The sequence below is a fragment of the Rhinoraja longicauda genome, chromosome 17 (genome assembly GCF_053455715.1).
Source record: "Rhinoraja longicauda isolate Sanriku21f chromosome 17, sRhiLon1.1, whole genome shotgun sequence".
NCBI classification, from domain to species: domain Eukaryota; kingdom Metazoa; phylum Chordata; class Chondrichthyes; order Rajiformes; family Arhynchobatidae; genus Rhinoraja; species Rhinoraja longicauda.
The window spans coordinates 25780900-25797518 of record NC_135969.1 but is presented as its reverse complement, the minus strand read 5'-3'; the positions used below and the strand labels follow the sequence as shown (position 1 = coordinate 25797518).

The window sequence follows — 16619 nt, the reverse complement described above, 5'->3', positions numbered from 1 at the left end:
ACCTTCTTTGCCTGCCTGAATCATAATGGTCCCTTTGGTCCATCTTGTCCATGATTACCATGATGCCTGTCCATGATAATCCCATTTATCTGTTCTAGGCCCGTAAATCTCTCTATCTTTTTCCTTCCAAGTACCTGTCGAAATGCCTTTTTAAAAATTATAATTGCCTCTGCCTTTCCCACCACCTTTGGTAATTTGTCCGGGTAACCAATACCCTTCATGTAAAAAAACATTACCCCTCAGATCTCCTTTAAATGTTTCTCCTCGTACTTTAAACCTATACCCTCTCATTCGAGACTCCCCTAACCTGGGAAAAAGTCTCTGACTGTCTGGTCTATTTATGCCCATTATATTTATGGGCCTCAACACATCACTCCTCCGGCTGCTATCTTCAGGTAAGAATAAACCCAACATATCCAATTTCTCATCATAACTGCATGGCCCATTTCAGGCTGTAGGCTGGTGAATCACTTCTGCACTCTATTGCTATCCAATCCTTTCTCTAGTGTGCCAAACAGAATTCTACACCATACTCTAGTTGCAGTTTTACCATCATTTTGTACAGCTGGAACACCAGTGTTTCAGCCCCTGAAAATGAACACTACCCCATGCCTTCTTCACTACCTCATCCACCTGTGACACAATTTTCAGTGATCTATGGACTTGCACCCCAAGGTTTCTTTGTACATCAACGACAAGAAAGTCCCTGCTATTTACTTTTTCTGTCCAACCAGAACATGTCTTCCCAAAGTGCATTACCTCACACATCTGGATTAAATTCCATCTGCTACTGCCCTGCTCAACTTTTCATCTGATCTGTGTCCCATTGCATCCTTAGGCAAATGTCTTCACTATCCATGACTCCATCACTATTTGTGTCGTCTGTAAACATCCGATTAAACTACCTACATTCTCGTGCATATCATTTATTTCTATATTACAAATAACAAAGGTCTCAGCACCAGTCTCAACAGTGCACCAGTTGTTATGGATTTCCAGTCAGAAAAAATCATCCATCCTCCACTATCCCCTGCCTCTTATCACCAAGCCACTTTTGGGTTCCATTTCACCTCAGATCACTTGTGCCCCAACCTTCTGGACTGTGTGGGATGTTGTCAAAAGCTTTGCTAAAGTCCATGTAAATTTTATACATTGCCTTCAACAATTTTCTTAGTTTCCTCCTCAAAAAAACTCAGATTTGTGACCTGATCTCCCCATACAAAACCAAGTGACTGCTAATCAGTTCCTGCCTTTCATTAGCCTGTAAACCTGAGGGGTGTCTACTCTTTCCTGAGCTGCCCTCTTCTAATATACCTAAAAGGTTTAATCATTGTCCTTTATCCTACTTGCCAAAGTCATTTCATTGCCCCTTCTTGCCTTCCTAATTTCTTTCTTAAGTTATCTCCTAAATCTATATATATATATATATATATATATATATATATCTATCTTATTAAAAGTCAGATCTTGTGTATATGTATATATATGTTGTTTTTTGTGGTTTGACCTGAATATATACGTAACAGCGATTGCGGCAAAACGGTGAACCGTAGCGCCACAGTTTTTGCACCGCCTTAATCGCCAACCTCCCGGACGACCGGCCGTGATATTTTCATTTGATTTGGTCGCGTGTTTTTTAAGTTACAGAGGTTTAAAAGCGCTGCCCCCCGATTTATTGAAGGTTTTCAGGGTGGCGCTGTGGTGCGGCTGTGCTCAGCACGCATGCGCGGCATCTCCTCACTCTGTGCTCAGCACGCATATATATCTGTGATTTCGGCTGATTACGGCAAAACGGTAAACCGTAGCGCCACAATTTTTGCACACCGCTGGACGCTTGCCGAAAATGATTTTTTTATTTAATTCGGTCGTATATTTTTTAAGTTACAGAGGTTTAAAAGTCAAAACTTTTTTTCTCTCAGTTATTTCGGCTGATTTCGGCAAAAACGGTGAACCGTAGCGCCACGGTTTTTGCACCGACTTAATCACCACGCTGAACGCTGCTGGAAAATGATATTTTTATTTGATTCAGTCGTGTATTTTTTAAGTTACAGAGGTTTTAGTAAAATAAAAAAGATTTCAGCTGTTTTTTCCATTGCCTTCAGGGTGTGACGTCAAAATAAGAGCTCGCGCAACCCCCCTCCTACTGATTTATTGAAGGCTTTCAGCGTGGCGTTGCTGTGCGTATGGGCTCCCCTCTCCTCTCTCCCCTTGCTTCTCTCCTCTCTCCCACACCCGGGAGACCCGGGTGGGGAAAGGGGGGGGTGGGGGAGAGTAAGAGTGTGTCTGGGGGAGAGAATGGTGGCGGGGTCTGAGAATGGGGACTGGGGAGGGGGACAACAGGGGTCGTCCGGAGGGGGCTTGGTGGTGGGGGAAATAGGGGTACTGGGAAAAGGGGAGGTCGTGGGGAAAGGGGGGGTGTGGGGAGAGTAAGATTGGGGTTGGGGGAGGAGAGAATGGGGGGTGTGGGAATGGGCCCAACGGGCCCTCTTCGCTAGTATATATCACTAAAACTCTCATCTTGTGTGTTTGTTTGTTTATTCCCGAAATACAGCCAAAACGGTACACGATAGCGCAACAATTTTAGGCCCACCTTACTCACCATTGGTCTGCAGTTCAAATTGTTGTTATATTTTTAAAGTTATTCACTTTTTAAAGTTTAATAAATTACTTTTTAAACTTTAATAAATCGCTCCCACTTGACTTGCCTGTCAGCCGTGCCTGCACAGTTGGGGCCCGTTGATCTAATACTTATGTGTTCATCTTGCGTCACAATGGTAAGATGGCCGCTGGATCCGCACGTGCGCATTTGGGGGAGGTTTGCCATTTTGAGATCGCCATAAGGGGGGTTGAGGGGAGACGGAGTCGGTGAGGGGTGGAGGGGGGGAGGGCAGGAATGGGGATTGATGGGGGATGGAGTGGGTGAGGGGGGAGGAGGGGGGGATAAGGGAGGTTGAGGGTGGATGGAGTGGGGGAGTGGGGAAGGGGAGGGTACTAGACCAATGCAGGAGGGGTTTGGGGGAGTTTTAAGGGGGGAGGAGTGGGTGAGGGAGATGAATGGAGGGGGGTTGAGGGGGGATGGAGTGGGGGGGGAGGGTGCTAGTCCAATGCAAGAGAGGTTTGGGGGAGTTTTATGAGGGGGGAGGGGGAGCTGAGTAGGGGGGGTTGAGGGGGGATGAAGTGGGTGAGTGGGGGGGGGGGGGGGTGGGGGAGGGGAGGGGAGGGTGCTAGACCAACGCAGGAGAGGTTTGGACCCAACGGGTCCACAGCAGCTAGTACCCTATAAACCTAAAAAAATTCGTTGATACCAATTTCCTACATTTGACATACATTTTCTCCTTTTCCTTGACATTTTCAGGGACGTTAACTCGGAACTCCTGCCATCTCGTTTTTAAATGCCTCCCACTTATCAATGTTTTTCACGCCTCCAGCTAGTTCCAATCTAACTACCCAATTGAAGTCTGGAGAAGGGTCCCAACCCCAAATGTCATCTGTCCATTCCCTCCACAAATGCTGCCTGACCTGCTGAGCTCCTCCATCACTGTGTTTTGCTGTGGCTACTGATCTGCCTTGTCTTGTCTTTGAATCTGTCATGGAAATCCTACCATAAATGGATATTCCATTCCCTGTGTTGTGCATAAATATTAAATAAACGCGAGTTGTTTTTTATCAACCCATACTTGAAAATAGATTATTCTCTATTAACAAGCATTGTGATCATTTTCAGACGTTCTTTCACGCTGTCTTGCAATGTTTTGACCTGGGTTTGGAGAACAGTGAAAATAGTTGCAACCCTGGCAGAACATAATTTGTCTTTCCCAAGTCGTTATTCCAGTGGGGCTTCTTGTATAGCAGTAAAGATTTCTTGATTTTTATCTCCCTAACACAAGAGCCTGGAGGAAGCTATCTAACTCAGTAGAAGGATGAGATGAATCCTGAGAACCTCTGATTTCTGAGGTTCACAGCCGTAAGAGCAGCTCAGTAGCATGCTGAACCACATTAGGCAAGCATGCATGTCTCTGCAAAACTTAGATTAATTTTTTACTGTAACCAAGAATGTTCCTCTTCAGGTGTGATTTGCTGCCACTTGGAATCAACGTGAGTTATATCCATCAGTTTTTAAAAAAATAATAAGGTCTCCAATGAGTTGTACAGCCAGTGACAACATCTTACTTCCTGGTATTTCAGACTACAATTAAACTACCACAGCTCCCTTCCCTATCCCACCTAACAGCAGACTGACAGTAGCTTGAATCTGTACTGTATTCAGACAATAGCTACGGGATTGCATGCGGGATTGACATGCGCATTGTTGGAGATTTTATTTTAAAGCTTCCTTTTTGACACCTTTTGTTTCCCCTTGTGTCTATCCTCGGCTGCTCTTGAACTCAGTATAAAACTACCCTCATTGATTAGGTGGTTAATAAATCTGGTTGTTGCAGTTTAAAGCTTATTTCTGTCAGTTCATTGTCTTTTTGCATGTGTTAATAATGTAACTGATTTTCTTCCATATTTCATATATGTGTGGTGAAAGTATTTTGTTATAGACGGTACAAAAAACACCAGGCTACTGCAGTACTGTTGATTACCAGTCTCACACTTTTGGCATTGGTGTTAGATAGATTAAGTGCTCCTACCAGCCATGAATTATACTTTATCAGAGAGAGCTGGCTTTGTGCGATTTTTTTCCCCCCTTTAGCATAGCTGATGTATGATGATAAATGCACAGCCCTTTCTGAGAGCATTTTAACTGAGTAAATGGAGCTTTGAATTGCGTGGAAGTCATGATGCAGCTCTATACGACTTAGGAAATCATGATGCAGTGCTGTAGGACTTTGGTTAGGTTGCATTTGGAGTATTGCATGCAGTTCTGGTCGCCCAGGAAAGATGTGGGGGCTTTGGAGAGGATGCAGATGAGATTTACCTGAATGCTGCATGGATTAGTGTTTCACCTACAGGGAACGATTGGATAGACTAGGATTGTTTTTTCTGGAACATTGGAGGTTGAGAGGACACTTGATAGAAGTATACAAAATTATGACAGGCATTGATAGGGTAGGCGGTTAGAACCTTTTGTCTCAGGTTGGAAATGTTCAACACTAGAGGGCATTGCTATAGACAATAAACAATAGGTGCAGGAGTAGGCCATTCAGCCCTTCGAGCCAGCACCGCCATTCAATGCGATCATGGCTGATCACTCTCAATCAGTACCCCGTTCCTGCCTTCTCCCCATACCCCCTCACTCCGCTATCCTTAAGAGCTCTATCCAGCTCTCTCTTGAAAGCATCCAACGAACTGGCCTCCACTGCCTTCTGAGGCAGAGAATTCCACACCTTCACCACTCTCTGACTGAAAAAGTTCTTCCTCATCTCCGTTCTAAATGGCCTACCCCTTATTCTTAAACTGTGGCCCCTTGTTCTGGACTCCCCCAACATTGGGAACATGTTTCCTGCCTCTAATGTGTCCAATCCCCTAATTATCTTATATGTTTCAATAAGATCCCCCCTCGTTCCTCTAAATTCCAGTGTATACAAGCCTAATTGCTCCAGCCTTTCAACATACGACAGTCCCGCCATTCCGGGAATTAACCTAGTGAACCTACGCTGCACGCCCTCAATAGCAAGAATATCCTTCCTCAAATTTGGAGACCAAAACTGCACACAGTACTCCAGGTGCGGTCTCACCAGGGCCCGGTACAACTGTAGAAGGACCTCTTTGCTCCTATACTCAACTCCTCTTGTTACGAAGGCCAACATTCCATTGGCTTTCTTCACTGCCTGCTGTACCTGCATGCTTCCTTTCAGTGACTGATGCACTAGGACACCCAGATCTCATTGAACATCCCCTCTTCCTAACTTGACACCATTCAGATAACAATCTGCCCTTCTATTCTTACTTCCAAAGTGAATAACCTCACACTTATCCACATTAAACTGCATCTGCCATGTATCCGCCCACTCACACAACCTGTCCAAGTCACCCTGCAGCCTTATTGCATCTTCCTCACAATTCACACTACCCCCCAGCTTAGTATCATCTGCAAATTTGCTAATGGTACTTTTAATCCCTTCATCTAAGTCATTAATGTATATCGTAAATAGCTGGGGTCCCAGCACCGAACCTTGCGGTACCCCACTGGTCACTGCCTGCCATTCCGAAAGGGACCCATTTATCCCCACTCTTTGCTTTCTGTCTGTCAACCAATTTTGTATCCATGTCAGTATCCTACCCCCAATACCATGTGCTCTAATTTTGCCCACTAATCTCCTATGTGGGACCTTGTCGAAGGCTTTCTGAAAGTCGAGGTACACCACATCCACCGACTCTCCCCTGTCAATTTTCCTAGTTACATCCTCAAAAAATTCCAGTAGATTTGTCAAGCATGATTTCCCCTTCGTAAATCCATGCTGACTCGGAATGATCTTGTTACTGCTATCCAAATGCTCAGCAATTTCGTCTTTTATAATTGACTCCAGCATCTTCCCCACCACTGATGTCAGACTAACTGGTCTATAATTACCCGTTTTCTCTCTCCCTCCTTTCTTAAAAAGTGGGATAACATTTGCTATCCTCCAATCCACAGGAACTGAACCTGAATCTATAGAACATTGAAAAATGATCTCCAATACTTCCACTATTTCTAGAGCCACCTCCTTAAGTACCCTGGGATGCAGACCATCAGGCTCTGGGGATTTATCAGCCTTCAGTCCCATCAGTCTACCCAAAACCATTTCCTGCCTAATGTGGATTTCCTATAAGGTGAGAGGAGGAGTTTAATGGATACTAGACCAAATGGATACTCGGATACTAGGCCCAAACCTCTCCTGCATTGGTGCAGCACTCCTCCCCTCTCCCTCCTCCCCCCTCCCCCTCCCCTCCTCCCCCTCCCTTCCTCCCCCTCTCCCCAACCCCCCTTACCCCATCCCTCCCCAACCCTCCTGCTCCCCACTTCCCCACCCCTCCACTCCATTCCCCTCCCTCCCCCTCCCTAGGAGAATTATTTAAACTTTAAAATATGAATAACAAAAAATATAACACTGATTTCAATGAAACTTCTTCCATTAGCACCAAAGGGACGACGGTGAGTGAGGTGGGCTTAAAATTATTGCGCTATTGTGTACCGTTTGGCTGTAGTTCAGGAACAAACAAACAACAAACAAACAAACAAGAGTTTTAGTATATAGATAGATGTGCAGGGCAAATTTTTATTTGCATAGAGAATGGTGAGGACCTGGAACGCATTGCCAGGGGTGGTGGCGGAGGCAGATACAATGGTGGCGTTTAAGAGCTTTTAGGCAGGCACATGGAAATGAAGGGAATCCAGGTATATGGATCATCTGCAGGTATATGAGATTGCTTTAGCTTGACATCATGTTCGGCACAAATATTGTAGGCCAAAGGGCCCATGCCTGTGCTTTACTGTTCTATGCACCTTCTTTGCCCTACATTGAAAGCTCTGTCTTCTGTTATCTAGACACCAAGCCCTTGGATTCTCCTGCTAAGCTTTGCTTCCCTGACGGTTCCACATTTAAACCCCCCCCCCCCCCTTAACATCACCTTCATGGCAATGTTTTGGTCCCATCTTAATGTTTCCCTGGGCATTGTCAAAATTAGTCATTACACCACATGAAGTACACTGGTCCATTTTACAGACTGGGGCACTATGAATATCACAGGATTTCTCTCCGAATATTGTATGCAATATATTTTCTGTAAACGTTTAGCCTCTAGTAACGTTTAAAATAATTCTGCCTAACTTGATTCTGTTTGTGTTGCAGAGAGGAGGAAGGCCAATGGAAAGAGGATCAAAAGCTTGAAGCCCACAGCGACTGGGTTCGAGATGTTGCATGGGCTCCATCTATTGGGCTTCCCACAAGTACAATCGCCAGTTGCTCCCAGGTAAACAAGCAGAACTAAGATGTATAAGCAGACTCGGGTCAGTCCAGAAAGAGCAAGATAGTTTGATGAGATAGCTTGTTATGGAGCTGAATGTATATATCGCAGCTCTTGGAGCGAAAGATGCATTCTGTCTCGAAATGGTACAACACTGAGAGCAACAATGGTTTCATGAATAAGCATTGGGATGTTTATGCATGTTTCCACAGACTTGAGGCAAATCAAAGGGGAATGGGCCTGTAAAACAACTTTGTGAATAGGGTGCCAAAGCTTGTAAACTGCTCCAATTCATGAGGTTAATGCAGTGTGGTCCAGTAAAAATTGTTGATTAATTCCATCAACTTAATCAAAATGTCTTGAGCATACAGGCAATAAAAATAATTGTTTCTTTATGTACATAGTTATTTATTGAGCAAATATGAATGACTGGATGCTCCGGTACATTCCTAAAAACATACATGCAAGTTAATTGGCTGAGGTAAATTGCCCTTGAGCCTAGGTAATTAGCAAGAGGAACCAAAAGGTGATTGATGAATATGAGAGAGAGAATAAGTCGCAGGGCTGCAGACCAGAGGGCGGGTGGCAGTGATGGAATTATTCTGCCAGGTGTTGCCATGGCCTTGGTGGGATAAATGGCCTTGTTAGTTCCTGGCGAAATGCGCAGTTATTAAAAAAACATTTGAGTTCTATAATTTTTTACTTCATTTACAAACAAATGCACAGTAGGAGATTCCTGGCATAGGACTGTCTGCTATTATTTTTTCAATTACTAATCGGAAATGCATTTATCCACATAAGACTCGTACCTAACATAAATAACAATTGGTTTGAATGAGGAATAGATGAAGCAAAGATTTGAAAATGGATGCCATGTATCAAGACCAAGGTCATCATGATTCAGTCTCAAATATTAACATTGCACTCGGATCTATGAGTTGTTACTTAATATTATCTTGCTTTTTTGTGCTGTAGATTTGTCTTTCACTCTGTAGTACTTTAACTTGCCAGCAGGGGTATTGAAATCCAATCTGTGCTGATTTAAATTTGCACATTCAAATCTGGCTGTAAAAATGATGGCCTGAGTTAATTTATTCCCAGTATTGGGTCTGAAGTTAAAGTAGCTTTAAAAGTCATAGATTGAGAATAATTGTAAGAAGAAAATGATTGGAGACAGAATTACGTTTTGGATGGTAAATTGCTTTAATAAGCTCCATGAGAGAGTGTGCAAAACAGAATCTGTATTAACTTTCAAAGGAAGCTGGATATATACTTCGAGGTAAGACTTCCATGGTTATGTAGAAAGGGCTGGGAGACTAGCTCTTCTGGAGTCAGCGCACATGTGCTGAATAGCTTTCATCTGTCCATAGGGTTTCATTATTATTATTCTATTCCTCACAGGATGGCAGAGTTTTTATCTGGATTTGCGATGACCCTGCTGGGAATGTGTGGACGCATAAACTGTTGCACAAGTTCAACGACGTCGTGTGGCATGTCAGCTGGTCCATCACTGGGAATATCTTGGCAGTCTCTGGAGGTGACAACAAGGTAATGGTTGCTTCGATTTGACGTGTGTGCTCTAATATTAAAATATTGAGCAGGAGTGGTCGATCTGGCTCCGAAGGCATTCTCCATCATTCATCCAGATCATGACTATCTTCTACCAAGTGCCATTTTCCGATAAATCCTCACCCTTTTATTCCCTTAATGTTCATAAATCTTGGTATTTGTTTTGAATGAATAACACGACTGAGCCACCTCAGCTCGCCAATGAGGGTTTTCCACAGGTTCACCATTCGTTTACAAGGTATTTCTCCTCATCTCAGTCTTCAATGGCCTACCTCAAATCTCCTAAGATCCTCAGCCAGAAAAAAAAACATTTTCCCTGCACCCAGACTGTCAAGCTCTATGCTTCTCTCCGTATTCTAATCTTCAGAGAATAGTCATGGTCAACCCAGAAAATGTGTCCATATGATTCACTGCTAGAGCATCCCAAGAATTTATGCAATGATTGTGACCGTTTTAAAACTGGTCCCTGAACTGATTTGACTTTTGGAATCTAATCGTAAAGTTGTGTTTCAGATCTAACTCAAATCGTTACCTTGATTTTAGATTATGGTCCATAACGCTGTCTGACTGATCTGACATTTTATATATCATATATAAATAATCTTAGTGTCTGAATTGAATTTCAAGCCTGTCATTTAATCCTGTCAGTCTATAACTCTATCTACAATTCATTGAGCTGGGATACATGGGATACATAGAATCCGACGGCAATCAGACTTCCTCAGTCGTATTCTGCCACAAGCATACATTTAATTATTTGGTGTTGAGGATATTTTCATTGGTAAAATGTGTGCATTAAATCAATGTCTTACTTAACATCCCATATTTCATGCACAGTATCTAAGTCTTTCATCAGTAGTGCATTGAAATTACTTCTGTGTTCCACAGTTGATTTTTTTTTAAATGGTCTATGTATAAAAAACTAAGCCATTGGGGAGGGTAGAGAAAATGTTTTCTTAATCACATTTTGAGGAATGGGTGAGGGGTGCTGACCTTGGAAGACACCTCATTGTCTGGGGTATTTCCCTTTCATACCATGTGCATCTTTTGCCAATTTGATGTGTCTGTATATATTTCAATTTTTTTTCTTTCAAAGTTAGTGGTTCTCTCATCTTTGTTTTCATGGGGATATCAGAAACCAGTAATGTTTTCTAAAACTGGACAGCGATGAGGTATTGCATTGTTGAGGTCAGCACAAGTTCTTCCATCAGCTGTAGATATAATTTTGAGCAGCGTGTCATTGGGAATAGAGAATAACACGGATATAAGCTTCCAAGAATAATTAACTGCGGTTATTCTCATTGAACATGGAGCTCCTCTGGCCTATTTGGCTTATTTCATCATATTGGGAAGTGCCTTTGCTGACTTAATATGGAAGAGTTCACCTTCTGAGTTCAAGAGACTTAAGACTGATAGTGTAGTGCAGTGTGAAGAGAATACTGCATTATTGGAGATGCTATCTTTGAAGTGGGCATAGAAAAATTTGTAAAGTAATGGAAGAAGTCCAAATATGTCCTCTATTTCAAACCAATGTCACTGTAACATATTATCTGGTCATTATTCTATTTACTGTTTAGGAACAATTCTCTGTGCAAAGTAGTGCCTGTATTACTTCATTTCATGAAACTACATTTCATTTTATTGACTGTGAAGTGTTTCTCCCATGTTAAGTTTCTGAATGGCTCCCTATTGATGCAGGTTATTTTATTTATGTGCATTAACGTTGTACTTGTTTTTTAATCATAAATTGTAGATGACTGATATTAGCAAGATTATAATTTAAATCTGATCTTTAAATGACACCCAGATCATTGGCATTCATTTCCTAACTCAGAGTGCCCTTGAATCAAATAGTGTAGGATTAGTATAGGATTAGTAGAAATGGGTATTTGATGATCAGCATGGTTCGGGCCCATTCAGCCTAATATTCAGCCATGTGGTGGCTGCCTAGAGATTTGAGACAGGCAATCAAACACCCATTTACACTAATCCTATACTAATCCCATTTTATTTTCTTTCATTCTCTTAATTTCCCCTAAATTATACCATTCACCTATACACTAAAGGCAATTTACAGTGGCCAATTATCCTACGAACCCTCATGATTTAGGGGTGTGGGAGGAAACTGGAGAAGCCATGTGCTCACAGAGGGAATGTGCAAACGACATAGTACTGGAGGTCAGGATCGAACTAGAATCACTGGAGTTATAGGGCAGTGGTTCTTCCAGCTACACATTACACCATCCGAACTGTGTCTCTGTGCCATCTTGAAGTAAATGAGTGAAGAGTTCAAAGGATGTTGCAAATAAACCATATGGAAGTGAGCAAGGATCACGTATCGCCCAAAAGGCATATTTCCTCAGCCTAATGCATTAGAAAGTGTGCGAGGGTAACATGAAAATCTGACAGCAACGTGTCACCATTACTGGCACTTTTAAAACAAATTTTACTCAGACAAAATTAAAATCTAATTTGCCACTGGAGGATTTGAAGTGTGATTCACTGGATGGCAGTTATGGTGCTGAGCAAGAGGATGAGAGCTTCAATTGAATGGCAGTTTGAGAAATGGAACCTGTAATAGCGAGCTGGTTGCCAAAATGAAATGTTGGGTTCTCACATTCTGCAGAAAAAGTGGGGCCCTATCCAGCTTGGCATCAGTGTTAATGTGATATACTAGAGCTTTTAACCCTTCTGAAGTAGTTTGAGGGACCACTCAGTGTATAGGCAACCTCAAGTGACAAATGTAGGTCATAGATGCGGCATGAGTTATGATCCTTCTCTTTCCCCAAAAATGAGAAACGTAACAAATTAGAAACACTCTACAGTCAATGAAATGAAATGTAGTTTCATGAAATAAAGTAATATAGGAAGTACAGGAACAACTTTACAGAGAATTGTTTCATAAACAGTAAATGGAATAATGACCAGATAATTTGTTTCGGTTATAATTGGTTTGAGATAAATATAGTACATATTTGGACTTCTTCAAGGGATGCCAGAATCAATATCAATCTGGTCATTTTACTGGACTAATAATGCAGAAACTGGACTAGAAACATAGAAAAAATAGGTGCAGGAGCAGGCCATTTGGCACTTCGAACCAGCACCGCCATTCAATATGATCATGGCTGATCATCGAAAAACAGTACAGCGTTCCAGGTTTTTCCCCATATCCCTTGATTCCCTTAACCCTAAACCCTAAGAGCTAAATCTAACTCTCTTGAAAACATCCAGTGAATTGGACTCCACTGCCTTCTGTGGCAGAGAATTCCACAGATTCACAACTCGCTGAGTGAAAAAGTTTTTCCTCATCTCAGTCCTAAATGGCCTACCCCTTATTCTTAAACTATCACCCCTGTTTCTGGACTCCCCCAACATCAGGAACATTTTTCCTGTTTCTACCCTGTCTAATCCTCTAAGAATTTTATATGTTTCTATAAGATTCTCTCTCATCCCAAATTCCAGCGAGTACAAACCCAATCGACCCATTCTTTCATCATATGTCAGTCCCGCCATCCCAGGAATTATCCTGGTGAACCTACACTGCACTCCTTCAATTTAGAAGAGCAAAATTACATACAATACTCCAGGTGCGGCCTCACCAGGGGCCTGTACGACTGCTATAGGACCTCCTTGCTCCTATACTGAAATCCTCTCGCAATGAAGGCCAACATGCCATTAACTTTCTTCACTGCCTGCTGTACCTGCATGCTTACTTCCAGTGACTGATGTACAAGCACACCCAGGTCTCGTTGCACCTCCCCTTTTCCTAATCTGACACCATTCAGATAATAATCTGCCTTCCTGTTCTTGCCACCAAAGTGGATAACCTCACATTTATCCACATTATACTGCATTTGCCATGCTTCTGCCCACTAACCCAACCTATCCAAGTCATCCTGCAGCCTCATAGCACCTTCCTCGCAGCTCACGCTGCCACCCAGCTTTGTGTCATCCGCAAACTTAGAGATGTTACATTGAATTCCCTCATCTAAATCTTTATATATATATTGTAAACAATTGGGGTCCCAGCACTGAGCCTTGCGGCACCACACTAGTCACTGCCTGCCATTCTGAAAAGGACCCGTTAATTCCTACTCTTTGCTTCCTGTCTGCCAACCAGTTCTCTATCCATGCCAATAACCTACCCCCAATACCATGGGCTCTAATTTTGCACACTAATCTCTTGTGTGGGACCTTGTCAAAGGCTTTTGGAAAGTCCAGATACACCACATCCACTGGCTCTCCCTTATCCATTCTACTTTTTACATCCTCAAAACATTCCAAAAGATTAGTCAAGCATAATTTCCCCTTCATAAATCCATGCTGACTTTGACTATTCCCATCACTGCTTTCCAAATATAACATCTTTAATAATCGATTCCCAGCATCTTCCCCACTAGGCTAACCGGTCTAAAATTCCCATTTTCTCTCTCCCTCCTTTCTTAAAAAGTGAGGTTACATTGGCTACCCTCCAGTCCATAGGAACTGATCCAGAGTCGAGAGAACATTGGAAAATGATCACCAAATGCATCTACGATTTCTAGGGCCACCTCCTTGAGTACTCTGGGATGCAGACCATCAGGCCCTGGGGATTTATCTGTCTTCAGTCCCGACACTTTACCTAACACCATTTCCTGACTAATGTGGATTCCCTTCAGTTCCTCCCTCCCACTAGATCCTCGATCCTCTAATATTTCCAGGAGATTGTTTGTGTCTTTCTTAGTGAAGACAGAACCAAAATACTTGTTTAACTGTTCTGCCATTTCCTTGTTTCCCATTATAAATTCACCTGTCTCTGACTGTAAGGGACCTACATTCGTCTTCACTGATCTTTTCCTTTTTACATACCTAAAGATACGTTTATAGTCAGTTTTTATATTCCCGCAAGCTTTGTTTCATGCTCTTTTTTCCCCTCTCTTCATTAACCCCTTTGTCCTCCTCCGTTGAGTTCTAAATTTCTCCCAGTCCTCTGGTTTACCGCTTCTTCTGGCCAATTTATATGTCAGAAGAATCATCCGATGGATTAAATCTTCCAGTTATGATTTAGAATTTAACTTCATTTAAGCAAAACCTGTGTATGTAATAGTGCAATAATGCCACACTGCTGCTAGATTGTCATAATAGCCCTCATTTTAAAAAATGTATTTAATGAAGAAGAGCTGCCTTTTAGCCGATACTCGATCCATGCCCACATTCACATGGTTCATTTGCAACTCTGAATCTCTCATTCATTTACTTTTCAAGGTGGCATAATTAGGACGAAGCGATGTGCAGCTGGTCGAACTGTTGCCTGACACCTCCAGCGATCCTAATTAAACCATGACATTGGATGCTCTCCCTGTGACCACATAGGTTTTCTCCTTGTGCTCCAGTTTACTTCCATTTCACTAAAATGCGCGGGTTGGTACATCCGTTGATCCAACACCTTAAGCATTGTCTTTCCCAATTTGTCTTTGCAGGTCAGCTTGTGGAAAGAATCAGTGGAAGGCCAGTGGGTTTGCATCAGTGACGTGAACAAAGGCCAGGGATCAGTGTCAAGTGTCACAGAAGGCCAACAGAATGAGCAGTGAATGGCAAAGGACCACTGCAGGAATGCTGCCCGACTTGTATATTTGGCAAAATAAAATGGATTCCAAGAAAACTGGGAACAAAAGCATAAAGTGTTTTGTGTCTGGATCCTTGGACTGATAATGGGTGGGAAAAAATATATTACTAGCTGGACGTCATTGGTGTGTACGGTGAACCTTTTATAATTGCCAGATTCAGGGTGCTTTTCGGGGAAGTAATGGAGGCTTTTAAAAGGAGGTGCTATTTGGCCAAATTGGTTGTCCTTGGAATGATTGTAAGGCATTGTGCAATAAATGTCTGTGATGCATAAATTAAAAATGTTATAGCTGCATAGAGATTTGAGACAGGCCATTAGCTCATCTATCACCGTGTGATACTGCATCTCCAGCAATAGAGCATTTGACGAATTTAAAATAAATATTCCTGGACAGCACAATGATCTGTCAAGTAGAACCAGTGCGTGCTGCTTTGGTTTGTGAGTAGTGAGTACATGGTTTCTCTTTCCCCCCCCCCCCCCAAATTGTAAAATGTTGCTTGGTTAGTGGTCATGAATTGTTCCTGTCCACTCTCTGTCAATTGATTTCGGCGTAGCATTTGTAGACGTTGAGAAGCAAGTCCCTTTAAAACAAAAAGGAAAGTTGCCTTGTAATAAAACTATGGGAGATTCAAATTGTATCACCTGCCTTTAAAAATAAATACATTATCATCTAAATGTTGCCTATCAGCTAAATTTCTTCCCCACGTTGGACTCTTTCCACTGCATGCTCTGACTTGGCCCTGCATTTTAAAACAGTTATATTTATCTACCAGCATTTAAATGCCAGAATTTAGTTGAGCTAACGACTGTTGAAGTTTCTGATTTCCTTGCACTTCACAGGCCTAAGGAGAGAAATCGACCCATTCTTCAGTTTAGTTTAATGTGCATTCCAGCTGCAACTGCAACACTTCCATTTCAAAGCCCATTTATCGCCAACCGTCCAAACTGAATGCATTGTTTAAGTTTCTGTGTGACTGAGTCTTTGGCTAAAGCCCATTTTCATAAATATTTTTTCCTGTGTGTAATTCAGACTTTAAACTGCAGGAGCATGGGGTGATTTAAAAAAAACTCATTACTAGAAACTCAAGACTAGAATTTCAAAACTCAAGACTAGAAATTAAGCCATTTGGTTTAAATACTTATTAATTGTTTCCTGTGGTGCGCTGACTCATTGGTTCACATAGAATTGTTAAATAAATTGATACAATATTATTGATATGTTTTTCTTGCTTTTTTTAAAATATAGAATTGTATGATCCTTTATATACCATTAAATATAGAATTAATGGTATGATCCTTAACAGCACTGATGTACAGAGGGATCTTGAGGTCCAAGTCCATAACTCGCTGAAAGTGACAACATAAGTAGTTAGAGCAGAAAAGAAGACACGTGGCATGCATCCCTTCATAGGTCAGGGCATTGAGTACAAGAGCCAGGAAGTCATGGTGCAGCTTTATAAGACTTTGGTTAGGTAGCATTGGTCACCCCATTATCAGTTCAGTTTATTGTCACGTATACTGAGGTACAGTGAAAAAACTTTTTATTGCGTGC

The 16619-nt window shown here is 42.1% G+C and overlaps 1 protein-coding gene across 4 annotated transcripts in view; it reads left to right on the top strand.

The window, feature by feature from the left end:
- Positions 1 to 16270, top strand: part of sec13 (SEC13 homolog, nuclear pore and COPII coat complex component) — a 46228-nt gene extending 29958 nt beyond the window's left edge. For all 4 annotated transcript variants that reach the window (XM_078414405.1, XM_078414403.1, XM_078414402.1 and 1 more), the window contains 3 exons: positions 7776 to 7896; positions 9292 to 9438; positions 14922 to 16270. In XM_078414405.1, coding sequence (XP_078270531.1) covers positions 7776 to 7896; positions 9292 to 9438; positions 14922 to 15032 — 379 coding nt within the window. In that variant the 3' untranslated portion in view covers positions 15033 to 16270. The remainder of the gene's footprint in view (positions 1 to 7775; positions 7897 to 9291; positions 9439 to 14921) is intronic.
- The last annotated feature ends 349 nt before the right edge of the window (positions 16271 to 16619 follow it).